Source organism: Microtus ochrogaster, chromosome 1 (genome assembly GCF_000317375.1).
Source record: "Microtus ochrogaster isolate Prairie Vole_2 chromosome 1, MicOch1.0, whole genome shotgun sequence".
In the NCBI taxonomy this organism is placed as follows: Eukaryota; Metazoa; Chordata; class Mammalia; order Rodentia; family Cricetidae; genus Microtus; species Microtus ochrogaster.
This window is the reverse complement of record NC_022009.1, coordinates 19,551,007-19,564,189: the sequence shown is the minus strand read 5'-3', so window position 1 is coordinate 19,564,189 and position 13,183 is coordinate 19,551,007. Positions and strand designations below refer to the sequence as shown.

General features: G+C 46.5%; 1 protein-coding gene across 4 annotated transcripts in view; it reads left to right on the top strand.

The window, feature by feature from the left end:
• The window catches only part of Map3k9 (mitogen-activated protein kinase kinase kinase 9), a 71,444-nt gene that overhangs the window by 34,247 nt on the left and 24,014 nt on the right, over positions 1-13,183 (top strand). For all 4 annotated transcript variants that reach the window (XM_005343299.3, XM_005343298.3, XM_026779899.1 and 1 more), the window contains exon 3: positions 8,298-8,478. In XM_005343299.3, the coding sequence (XP_005343356.1) occupies positions 8,298-8,478 (181 nt within the window). The remainder of the gene's footprint in view (positions 1-8,297; positions 8,479-13,183) is intronic.

Genomic DNA, 13,183 nt, shown 5'->3' with positions numbered 1-13,183 from the left:
CTTGAAAAAAAAGAAGAAGGAGAAGGAGAAGGAGAAGGAGAAGGAGAAGGAGAAGGAGAAGGAGAAGGAGAAGGAGAAGAAGAAGAAGAAGAAGAAGAAGAAGAAGAAGAAGAAGAAGAAGATGAGAGAAACTGAGCTTAGCGATGCATGCGTGGAATCCCAGTACTCTGAAAGCAGAGGCAGACGTATAAGATCAAGGCCATCCTGGGCTACATAGTGAGTTAAAGGCCTGCCAGGGGTACATGGGATCTGCATAAGCAAAAGCAGAGGGAAAGATGGAGGACCGAAGCATATGTGTGGCTTACAATAGACAGCAAAGGTCTCTGACTTCTTCCTGGCCAGCTGAACATCTTTATGAGTCCTAGTTCAATTTCTTCTTAGCGTGGTGCTTAGCATGGTATCTGATTCACACGGGTTTTCAATGTGCAGACTTTTTTCCATGTAAAAAGGTTCTTATCAAAACTTATTATAGAATGTGACACAATACTTTAATAAGTGCACAGCTGAAGCATATGTTTCAGGTTGGTTCCTTTCACAGCAGCACAGAGGGGCTCTGCAGATCTCTGTTCTGAAGTCTGGTTCCCTGGGATGTTCCCCCTGTTTAGACACGGGGTTTTAACCCATGTCTGTTGTGGTTTGGATGTGAAATGACCCTCACAGGCTCATGCGTTTGCACACTTGGTCCTCAGCTGGTGGTGCGGTTTGGGGAGACTGTGGAGCCTTTTGGATGTGGAGTATAAATGGCAGAACTGGACTGTGGGTTTGGGGCTAGAGGGTTATAGCCTACTCCTGGCTCCTGCCCCAGCTCTGCGCTTCCTGAGTGCTGATCCTATGTAACCCATGCCTTGTCCTCCCACTGGGATGGACTGCATCCCCCGAGCCACTAGCCAGAGTAAACCTTCTCCTCTGAAGTTGTTTCTGTCCAGGGTTCTGACGCAGCAATGAGAAAAGTCATGACGCAGAAGATGGTCCCGAGAAACGGAGCTGTTGCCGTGATGAGCCCGACTGTTTGGAACTCTGTGGAGCACTGTGGCAGAGTTTGAAGCTGTAGGCTGTGGTGCCGCATGCAGAACCTAAGGGGATATTCCGGTGGAAGCTCTGAAGACCAGAGTGGAGATACACATGTAGACAGCTGGCCACGCTTCTTTTGTGCCTAGCGTTTTTGTCAACATGACATGAGCTGGAGTTACTTTAGAAGAGGGAATGTCATCTGAGAAAAGTCTTCCATCAGATTGGCCTGTAGAGGGGCTGGCCATACGGGTGGTGCCACCCCGGGCTGGTGGTCCTGGGTTATGTAAGAAAGCAGGTTGAGTAAGTCATGAGAATCAAGCCAGTAAGGAGCACCCCTCCATGGCCTCTGCTTCAGTTTCTGCCTCTAGAAACTGACTTCCCTTATCAGGGACTGTGAGCTGTATGGTGAAACCAACTCTTTGCTCCCCGTGTTTATCACAGCAGTAGAAAACTAACAGGGCTGGTGCAGCATCTCTGTTCCGTTCACAACTCTGCCAGCTCGGGGTGTGGTCCTGGCTTGATGGTCCTTGATGGGAGCTGCCGTCCAGGCCACACAGTGTAGGGATGGATGAGGGCTGGGGCCAGAGGCCCTGAGCAGCATGCCACTCATCACTTAACCGGCTGTCCTTGGGACAAGGAGACTGGGTTATGTTGTAAGTCACCATGGCCTTCTGGAACTGTGTCTAGGTGGATCCTGTTACAGTATGGGGAGAGAGAACAACTGACCAGCAATGGGTCACAGCTTTCAGCTCTTCCTGTCATTAATCCCAGTCCTTCCATGACAGGCTGCCAGGATCGCTAGTGCCGCAGTCTGTTTCTGCTTTGTTTTCAGTTTGGCTTCTCTCACTGCTGACTCTAACCTTCTGCTTTAACCCTTACTTAGAGATCTCTCTCATTTGTTAGCACCCCTGGAGTTGGAGGCCTAGGGATATCTGCATGGGTGGGAAAGGGCATCAGGCTTAGAGGCTGGAATGTGCTGCCTCTGTTTACCTAGTTTCTGTTAAACCATTGAAATGAATGGTTTCCCCCGAAGGGAGCAGCTGTATGTTTCTATACAAAGCATGGCTATTTCTGCTTCTTGTTTTCAAATGTGCATAGGTGGTGGTGTGTTGATGAACTGTAAATTCCCTTTAAGTGTTCTCTTCGGGCTGCCCACTGCAGCACAGTGGTCTGGAGCCTTGATTGAGGACTCAGTGATGTCTGGCTTCTGCTTTTCTTGTGAACCAGCCTATTTGGTTTCCAGGCTCCATATTTGACAGTAGGCTTAGTAATACACCTGCCTTCCTGTTGAGAAGATTAAAGATGATGATGGGTGTAAATCACTTAGTGCAGAACCGGGCTCTAAGGCCTCCATAACCATCAGCTGTGCCTACGTTTTCTCGTCTAAGTTAGTGGACACTAACTAAGTAGCACTGTAAAGACATTTTCTAAAGCAGAAAGGACATAGTTTTAAAAGTTAGAAATCATTAGTGTAGCTTATTAGGTGACTGATGGAGGCCTAGAACAAGTACTTATAGTCCTGAAGAAATTTAAGAGAAACATTCTGTGTTTGCTTGATACACACACACACACACACACACACACACACTCACTCACACTCAGTGAGGACACATATTTATCGAGTACCTCATGGTTCATGCAGGAGAGGCTATTGTGGTTCACCTTTGCTTTATCTGAGACCCAGAGAAAGGCCATTGCATTAAGTTTTCTTGGCTGTACATTTGTCTGTTCATTTTGATTTCCTCTTTTCTCCGAAGAGGGGCAAGGTCTTTAGTGCCCCGAGTCTCCATTTTCTCCACTCCTCTGTAGGTTTGGATGCTTGTGGGGAAGCCCAGCTTTGTTGGCTGTGCAGGTGGAACTCAGGGAGACTCTGCTGACAGCGTGAACACAGCCAGGGCCCCAGAGATTACTGGCATCTCCCTGCCATGCTCAGGCAGCACCACACCTCTGCCGAAGCCTGGAGTCAGGGAGTCTAGGCAGTGAATCATTTGCCAAGTAAGCAAGTCTGCTCTCCCTTGGCCATGCCTAAAGGGATAGAGTGGGCAGAGGGCCAGACTGGGAGAGGCTGGGGGATATGCCCTGACTGTACTTTTGTGCCTGCTAGTGGTCCCTGGCCAGGCTCTCCTGTTGGGCTCTTGCTGAGTCAGCGCAGAGGGGCTGCTCCATGTTAGCAGCTGCTCTGTAGGCACTCGCGGCTTCTGGCTGTGGCTGGGGTTCTGGATCGTTCCTCTTCTTCCTTGAGGAATGAAATCTCATATGTCACCATGGACACCCCGAAGGCCGCAGCGGCAAGAGCATGGGCTTTTGAACTTTTCCTCTGGGGCAGAGTCATCCCCTAACTCCCCCTTAACTGTGAGTTTTACCATTCTTATCTCAAGACAGTTGGCAGAACTTGTCAGAGTTCTGGGGAGACTGATGACGCGTTCAGGGAATTGCAGGCTTTGAGAGTGTCAGAGATAGAGAAATGGAGTCCTGGGAGGATTTCACAGAGCTGGAGCTGGGACCCGCTATCCTTGGGTCCATGTCTGTTGCTGTTTTCTTTTCCTGTCTTGCTATGGCTCTGGGGAGTTCTCCTTTAGGTAAAAGAGATATTGACACTCTGATGTGTCTCCCTCCCGCCCACCCTCTCTTCCTCTCTCCCCCCTCTCCCTGTTTCTTCCTCCTCCTAAGGAAGACTTGTGCCCTTGTGAAGAGAATGGTGCCGGAATCCTCTTGAACTCAGCCTCAACAGTTACCAGCTCATAGCTCTTCTTCCATCTGTCACCCCACTCGTTCCCACCTATTATTATTTTGAAGGAAATCACCAACACCCCATCAGTTCCTGTGTAAATGTTTCAGTGTGTACGCCCTTTTGAAGACAAGCGCAGCTATGTGCTGAGTCGCATCAGAGAGCCCAGGATGAGTCTGACTCAGCAAAGTCCTTCAGAGACTAAAGCAGAGGCTGGAAAAACCCTTCAAGAAACTACAGTGGTAGAAAACAAACAAAAAGGCAGAGAGGAAACGTTAGACCCATCATACAGAAGCCCCTGCCACCCAGGAAGGGACGTTTGTACTTCTCATTCCAGAAACAAATGAGAAAATGAGAAAGAACTTTTCCGATTTAGAAAACCATGATGGGGAATAAAAGCTCAACTGAAGGACCAGGAAGTCAGTGTGATGTAGCTCAGAAAGAAAAGAAGAGCAAAGAATATTTTAAAAAGTAGATGAGGAAAGAGAAGGAAATTGGGCAGCTTAGAGTTTGAAGGGGCTTGCCGCTAAGACCGATGACCTGAGTTTGATCCCTGCAGCAGACCTGCAACTTGTACTCGCATGTTATAGCATGAGCGTTTCTACACACACATACAAACACACACATGCATGCACACACACATGTACACGTGCACACACAAATAAATATAATTTTTTATTTTTAAGGCTGGAGAACTAGCCCATAAAGCCCACTGCCAAACTAATAGGTAGTGGTCGAGCCTTTGGGACATGAAGGCCCGCTGTCAGAATTAAGTCGCAAAGGGCAGGATTTGAAAAAGTTGTAGCTCAGACTGTGACATGGCAGCTCACTACCACTCAGGCCTCCGCAGTGAGCACCGTGCCCTCACCACTGTGGTGGTCTGAGATCCTCTGAAACAGAGAACCTGAGAATATTTTTCCTCCTTAGGTTGATTCTGTCAGGTGTCTTGGCCAGAGGGTGCCGAAGTAACTGGCGCAGACATTGCAGGCCATATCTCCAAATTATCCCTTCTTTAACCCACACCTCTCATTGCATTAAGATATGCTGGTTACTGGGGGCCCCTGGCTGAGGCGTTACTTTCTCTGACTCTGCTCTCTTCTGCATAATCATCCCCCAGTACGTTTCAACATTCACAAGGGTAAGCAATAGTCAGAGAAAATGCACAGGTACTTCTCAGCCAGTAACTGACCAGGCAGGAGGGAGTTCTTGCCAAGAGCCTGGCCCTGTGGTTCCTGGAGCAGGATATCATGGATTCTAGAAGAGAATGAAGCTTTTACCCTCTGGGAGTCACATTCCATGGCATTCTAGAGAAAGAGATGATAGGCACTGACATGCCTCAGCAGGGAGTAGTTGGATTGTGTGCAGTTGGTTTTGGCTGCTGAGGAAGTAGCAGTGGGGTAGCAGAAGAGATGAGTAGTCAGTCAGCCATAGCATTGAGGAAATTGAGTTAAACCTTAAAGACAGAATTTCTCTCTGTCTCTGGATCACATGGCACAGAGGTGAAGGACAAGGCTGGGAAGTGAGAGGTGTGAATTCTGTCCCTGTCCCCAACCCTCATCAACTGGACACAGCTGGCCTAATCTTTTCACTTCTCTTTCGAATGGATGAAACAGAGAGAGTCATCCCCTGCATCTTAGAGATGAGAACTCAGATGGTAGTAGGCAGCCATGTTCAGTTACTCAGCACGTGATCCCAAATGAGCAGCTGTCCTATTTACATACATCGCAGGAATTTATTACAATGGAGTATTGTTAAGCTATAGTGTGACCAACCTTGAAAACGGTAAGTAAAATAAGACAACATTCTATTTCATGAACTTTTCACAGTGGGTACGTCAAAAGCAGATCGGTGGTTCCTCATGGGAGGAGAGGCGAATGGGGAATATCTGCATAGTGCTTGCAGGACTTCCTTTGGGGCAGTGAAAATAGAACAGATAGAGGTGGCCACTGTCAATGCTGAAGGTGAGCGGCACTCCACTGGAAGCTTGGCTGTACACTGCTTGATTTCATCCCTCATATTTCATCTCAGCTAACGGGTGTCCATCAGCATGTGAGGTGTTCAAGCGCTGGTGCTGAGTTAACTAAGTACGTGGGAGCCAGTGGCCTGCTGCTGCCTGCTGAGCAGCAGACTGGTCTCAGATTATAGTCTCTGTCTGTGGATGACGGTAGGACCCTAGGCCATAGAGTCCAAACAGTGCGAGTGTGTGTGTGGTCAGCTGAGTATGAGGTGCGTGGGCAGTGGTGAGTAAGTGGAACTGACTTGTAGGTAGCTGGACTACTCCACGCAGAAAGACAATCCGTGGTTGATGCCTGCCCTGTCAATCTTGCATCTCATTTAAGCCCTCAGATAGACTAATATCAAATGTCATCTCTCTCCCTGTTATACCCTATCCCTGCCACTTAGGGTTCTGGGTGACTGGACCTTACTCTCTGTGTGTAGGGGAGGCACTCTCTCTGAGTTTCTTGTATCTGAGCTGCTTTGAGAATGGTTGGTGGCCAGTGGCCTCTGGAATGGGATTGGGAAATTCCCTTAGTGTCACTTGCCTCGCTTTTGAATGTCTGCTTTTCCTCTTGTTTTTTGCCTGGGAAGATTCTGGAAGGTCTGTTTTGTTTTTTTGTTTTGTTTTGTTGTTGTTTTAACCACTAAATGTGGAGAGGAAGGGTTTTTCTTCTCTTGTTTTGTGTCTGCTCAAGCTCCTGGGTGGGGGAAGCTAGGGTGGGAAGGAATGTGTCTGGAGTAGAGAGGGTGTGGAGGAGGAGAGGGAGGCTATTAGGTCTAGGGAGGTCCATTAGGTCTAGGGTGGGGTTGTTTTCTTTTCAGCCTCCAACTCTGCAGCTACTGGTAATCCGCCATACTGCCGCTTTCCTGGGAAGCACATAGGAGCTCCTTGGCCCATAGCCCTTCAAGATGTGACAGTTGAGTGGACTGGAGTAGGGGTGGAGAAGAGGGGTGTGGCTGTCTTGAAGCACCTCCTCCTATCCTTCAAGTTGACCCAAGTTTGCACTCCTAGACTCTGTTCTTTAGCTATGGAGGGGTCTTTGCTGTCAGGGTCTGCAGTGAGAGTCAGCATCTCTGTACAGCCGACTTCAGAAGCCCTGCAGTTCTTGGAGGAGAATAGGAAACCTCTAAGCCAGCTTTGCACACTGGGCTGAGAGCTAACTTGTATCATTTTTACTGTTTTCCTGGGCCTAGCTGATGAATTCCCTTTTAAAATTTAGTTGCTACACTGTCTCCAGCCTGTTTCTTCTTCACAGGGTAAAGAGGGAACCTTCCTTCTTGCTCTGAACTTCCACATACTCAGATTCAGGCAAGGCTGTGTCCAGCTAAAGAAGCTGTGCTGACACAAAGCTTTTGAACCATGCCACTTGACAGAAGAATTGTCCTGCAGGCACCGGCACAGCTCCCTATCCCTTACTGCGCAGTTTTACAGTGTGGCATCTTAGCCCATTATGTTTGGGTGGTTTTTAGCTAGCCTGTCTCCTACTGGGTTATGTTTATGGCTGGGACTACATTTGGGTGAGGTGGCTATTTCAGCTGCTGTCCTAGGAGAGCCCGGCTGCCTCCCACACTGCAGTGCTTTGGAGTCATCCCTGCACCAGCTCCTCTTCCCTGAGCATGCTCACTGAGGATATCATGAGTTTGTGTGTGTGTGTGTGTGTATGTGTGTGTGTCTCTGACCCTCCCCAGTTCATTAGCCGTTTCTCACTTGGTTGTGGGGGACCTGCCTGGATTATGAGGGTCCAACAGACAGGCTTTCTTCAGAGTGTCAGTGGTGTCCCACCCATAAGCATATGAGCTTCATGTGTCTAAGATAGCTACGAATATGGCCCAACATAAAATGGCAAATTTATTTAAAACACAAATTTTGGGGGTGGAGTAGGGGATGGGTTTTTTGCAGTATTTATTTTGTAACTCAGTTGTATGGTTCTTGAACATGAACTCTGTGGATGATGTAAGTGTCGCTGTGTCAGAAGGTAGGTGGGATGGGCTTGTGAGGGGGTCACAGATGCTGTCTAGACATTGTATCTGAAACTTTGAAAATCCAACATGCATCTCCAGTCCCGGGGCCCATGAGTGGGTATAATCTAGTTGTGCTTTGATGCAGGAAGCCCAGGGGGCTGCTGCTCAGATGGGTCCTTGTGACTGCACAGTTCTCCTGACATTCTGCGGCAGGAGGGCAGCCTCTCAAGTTGGGCCTGGGCTCCAGCCCTGGCTTGTGGCACAAAGATGGCAGTTCAGGCTGAATACTCCTAAGCCCAAATGTATGTTTCAGAATTTGGGGTCCTTTTAGATCTGGAAGAACCTTTGTAGATTTCACCTCTAAATAGCTTTTGGATAAGGGATGTTCAGTTTGGAATGCCTGCATTGTGGAGACTTGAGACGATGCCAACAAAAATCCATGGTGCAGAATGAATGTGTTGTGGGTAGTTGTAAAATGGTGTTTCTGCCGCCAGGGCACCACAGCAGGACAGTGGCTCCTGCAGGAGGCGGCAGGTGGATGGCAGAGACCCTGTGATTCAGGCTTATCCGTTTTCTTTTGTGTTGCTGTCTTCGTCAGTTCTGATCCTGCAGAAAGTGGAGAATGGAGATCTGAGTAACAAGATTCTGAAGATAACTGACTTTGGGCTGGCTCGGGAATGGCACCGGACCACCAAGATGAGCGCGGCAGGGACATACGCTTGGATGGCACCCGAGGTCATCCGTGCTTCCATGTTTTCCAAAGGCAGTGACGTGTGGAGGTAAGATCCAGAGGTGTAGCCTCCAAGTTCCCAGGTCTGTGTGGCCTGTGGATACCCCAAGTCAGGCTATGTGACCTCTCAGAGGGACCTCTACTGAATCCTGTGTTGCTAAGGGATGCTGCGGCAATTACATCATCTCTGCAGGTACTGCATGTGGTAGGTCACTCCTCAGAAAAGGGCAGCAGAGTCCAGGGGCACCATGTACTTCTATCTCTGACTGAAGGGTGGGAAGTCACCCTACACCAAGCAGTAACTTTGGCCCTGCCACGTTGCTGGGCTTCAGCGGCTGCTACTGAGAGACTCCAGGAGGACTTAACCTGGTGTCCTCCCTGTATGCTCCTGAGTCACTTGATGACTTGGAAATGGTCCCTTCCAGCTATCTGGTTGTTCTTTTATGCAGAGCTCTATGTGTTGGACATTTATCTAGAAATGGGAATAGATGAGTCCGCAGCAGACCCTAAGAGCTGTGGAGTTACAGAATAGACATGGCTAGCAATCTCTACTAGCAAGTGTCAGTCCAAGAGGTCACAAGGACGTAGCATTTTAAAAAATCATGTTGCCATTGAGGAAGGATAAGTTACCATCAGATAGATGTCCTATACAAGAAAAGACTGTGGGTGATCAGTGCACCTCAGTCCAGGATCAGTGCTTCCTGGCATGTGGCAGTGGGCATGTGTGTATGTGTGTGTGCTTCTGTATATGTGTATTTCCTTTAGCTGCCTTGAGATATTCATAGATCATAAAGCACACCCTTTACAGTATGTAGACCAGAACTTTTTAGCGTTTATAAAGCTGACTTCAAGACTGGGATGCAGTTCAGTAGGTAAACGAGTGTGCACGGTACTAGTGTGCACGGTACTAGTGTGCACGGGACCCTGGATTTGATCTCCAGCACCAGAGAACTGGGAGTGGTGGTGTGGGTATGTAATCCCAGTACTCCAGAGGTGGAGGCGGATGGATCATAGGTGAGGCCAGCCTGGGATAGGCGAGACCCTGTCTCATAAAAACAAACAAGCTTAAATACATGAGTAAACTGAGTGTCACTCGTCACTGTTACCTGCTTCCTAAGCCACTGTACCACGTTTCCACCCACCAGATGAGTTAAAGCCACATTGATTTGCTCTTTCATAGCTCTGGAGGCCAGAGTTTGAAATAAGTACAGCAGGGCCCCATCCTAAAGATCCCAGAGGAGACCCCCATTCACTTGCAGATTCTAAGTTCAAGAACATCAACAGATATTGTTAGGGCCACCTTCCCACCCACTGTGATCGCTGTTTCCCAGATTGTTCTAAACCTCAGAGAGACCCGATGCCTTCTGCTGTCATACTTCCTCCACGTCTGATCTGTTGCTATCTCTGGATTAGCCTCATCACCATTTCCCATCAGGGGAATCACACAATGCATGTTCTTCTGTCACTCACTTCTTAGATGTGACGTGTTCATAAGTCCAGCCATGTTGTAGCTTCATTAGACATTCATTCCTTTTATGGCTTTTTAGTATTCCATGATATAGGCAGGCCATGTTTGTTCATTCGTTCATTCATTACATGGTAGAGAGTGAGTTTTCTCTTTGATGTTATGAATAAGACTGCCGTGGACATGGACACACACATTCTGTTGTGACTGCATATTTTCTGCTGACTTAGGCATGTGCCTTCATACCATTATGTATATGTGGTAACTTTTTGAGGTCCCAGCAAACTGTTTCATGCACAGATGCTCCGTTTAAATGCCATTGGTCCACTCCACTAACTCCTCTATCTCAGGCATCTACTCTTGGTGCTGTTGTTTTGGTTGTAGCCATCCTAATCTGTGAAGCAGGATTTTACTGGGTTTTTTGTTTGTTTGTTTTTCGAGACAGGTTTTTCCTGTGTAGCCCTGGCTGACCTAAAACTCACTCTGTAGACCAGGCTGCCCTCTGCCTCCCAAGTACTGGGATTAAAGGCGTGTGCCACCACTGCCTGGCTCTTCACTGTATTTTTTTTTTAATTTTTATTGATTTTTATTGAGCTCTACATTTTTTTCTGCTCTCCTCCCTGCCTTTACCCTCCCCTTCAATCCACTCCCAAGGTCCCCATGCTCCCAATTTACTTAGTAGATCTTGTCTTTTTATACTTCCCATGTAGATTAGATCTATGTATGTCTCTCTTAGGGTTCTCACTATTGTCTAGGTTCTCTGGGATTGTGATTTGTAGGCTGGTTTTCTTTATGTTTAAAAACCACCTATGAGTGAGTACTTTCTGGGCTGGGTTACCTCACTCAAAATAATGTTTTTTAGCTCATCCATTTGCCTGAAAATTTCAAGATGTCATTATTTTTTTCTGCTGTGTAGTATTCTATTGTGTAAATGTACCACATTTTCCTTATCCATTCTTTGGTCAAGGGGCATTTAGGTTGTTTCCAGGTTCTGGCTATGACAAACAGTGCTGCTATGAACATAGTTGAGCACATGCCCTTGTGGCACGATTGAACATCCTTTTGATATATACACAAAACTGGTATTACTGGGTCTTGAGGAAGGTGGTTTCCTAATTTTCTGAGAAATTGCCACACTGACATCCAAGGGGGTTGTGCCAGCTTGCACTACCACCAGCAATGCAGAAGTGTTCCCTTTACCCCCACAACCTCTCCAGCATAAGTTGTCATCAGTGTTTTTGATCTTGGCCGTTCTTACAGGTGTAAGATGCAATCTCAGAGTTATTTTGATTTGCATTTCTCTGATGACTAAGGATGTTGAACATTTCCTTAAGTGTCTTTCAGCCATTTTAGATTCCTCTGTTGAGAGTTCTCTGTTTAGGTTTGTACTTCATTTTATTTTAGTTGGATTATTTGTTCTTTTGATGACCAATTTCTTGAGTTCTTTGTATATTTTGGAGATCAGACCTCTGTCTGATGTGGGGTTAGTGAAGATCTTTTCCCATTCTTTAGGCTGTTGTTTTGTCTTGTTGACTGTGTCCTTTGCTTTACAGAAGCTTTTCAGTTTCTTTTTCTTTTTTTTTTTTGAGACAGGGTTTCTCTGTAGCTTTGGAGCCTGTCCTGGAACTAGCTCTTGTAGACCAAGCTGGCCACAAACTCAGAGATCCGCCTGTCTCTGCCTTTGCCTCCCGAGTGCTGGGATTAAAGGTGTGTATCACTACCGATCGGCTTGCTTTTCAGTTTTAGGAGGTCCCTTTATTAATTGTTTCTCTCAGTCTTCACAGTATTTGTAATGTGCATTTCCTGAATGACTCTTGAAGTTGAGTCTCTCTTGTGTTCATAGGGCATTGTGTATCTTCTCAGGAGATGTGTCTGTTCAACTCTTTTGCCAATTAAAAACTGGCTTGTCTTTTGGGTTGTTTTCTTTTTTAGTTTTAAAATAGTTTATTATTGCATGTATTTTAACACATGATTTAAATTTTTTTCCACTCTGTTTTTTGGATAATTGTCGGTAGTATACTCTGAAACCCAAGTGTTTCTTAGTTTTCTTTTACTGCCTGACTTTGTTGTCGTTAAGGAGCATTGCTTAAGCCAAGGCTGTTTTCTTCTGAGAATTTTACAAATTTGGTTCTTACCTTGGGGCTTCTGATCCCTGTTGACTTGATTTTCATATGGTGTGAGACGGAGGCCAAACTTTATATTTTCATATCTGCTCACTGTGCCAGGACCTTGCGTTGAAGAGACTTCCCTTCCCATTGAAACACTTGGTCATCTCTACCAGAAACATCCCAGGAGAACTGTGAGGGCTTGTTCCTGCGTTCACAGTTCTGCTAGCTTGTCTGTGTCTGCATGTTAATATGCAGCTTGGTAGTAAGTTTTGAAGTTTAGGATATGAGAGCCCTCCAGTTTTGCCTTTTCAGAATTGTTTTGGTCATTCTGAATCCACTGCATCATTTTGTTAATTTTTTAAAATAAGCAATTGGGATTTTGTTTTAAAGACTGGCCTCATATAGCTCCAGGTGGCTTCAGATTAGCTATATAGGCAAAATGCTCTTGAATGCCTGCTCCTTCTGCTTTTGTATCTCCAAGTACTGGGATTATAGGTGCCATCACCTCGGCTGATACCTAGGATTTTCAGAGGGATTGTGTTTAGTCTGTGAGTTATTTGGGGAACTATGGACATCATAGACATAGTGTTTTTCAATCCCTAAATGTGAGATTTCTGATTTGTTTAATTTCTTTCAGAGTTATTTAGTACTCTGTATGTCCATTCTCATCTGGCCCTACAGAGTGAACTACCTACTTGGGAGTGGTTTTCCTCCTTGTAAAATATTTGACTTGATAGTCAACTGCTATAGATCTCTAAAATAGCAGTCTCATTGCGGCTTAACACTTGGAATGATAAGTGGTAAGACTGATACTAATTAATCCTCGTTGATATATTAATTAACCTATTATTACAAGGAGACCCATTGATATGGAAGCTTACATAAGCGAAGTGTATTTCTGCTTCGAGGAGTAGTTCAGCCTGGCAGGACAGCTGTGCCCTGTGAGACCCAGGTTCTCCAGGTTCCCTTCCTGTCCTTGTCCCAATGGTTTGGTCTGAGCTGCGATTCCTTCTGTATTAGAGTCTGTAGGAAAGGAGGCCAAGCTTATCCATGGCAAGAGACTTGCCTTTGATGTGGAGGTAGTCTGTGTGTTGTATACAGCTCCTCTGCTTCATTGCTTACACTCTCTTGTACACAGCCCGTCCATCCCATTGCCTGCGCTCTCTGTACACAGCCCGTCC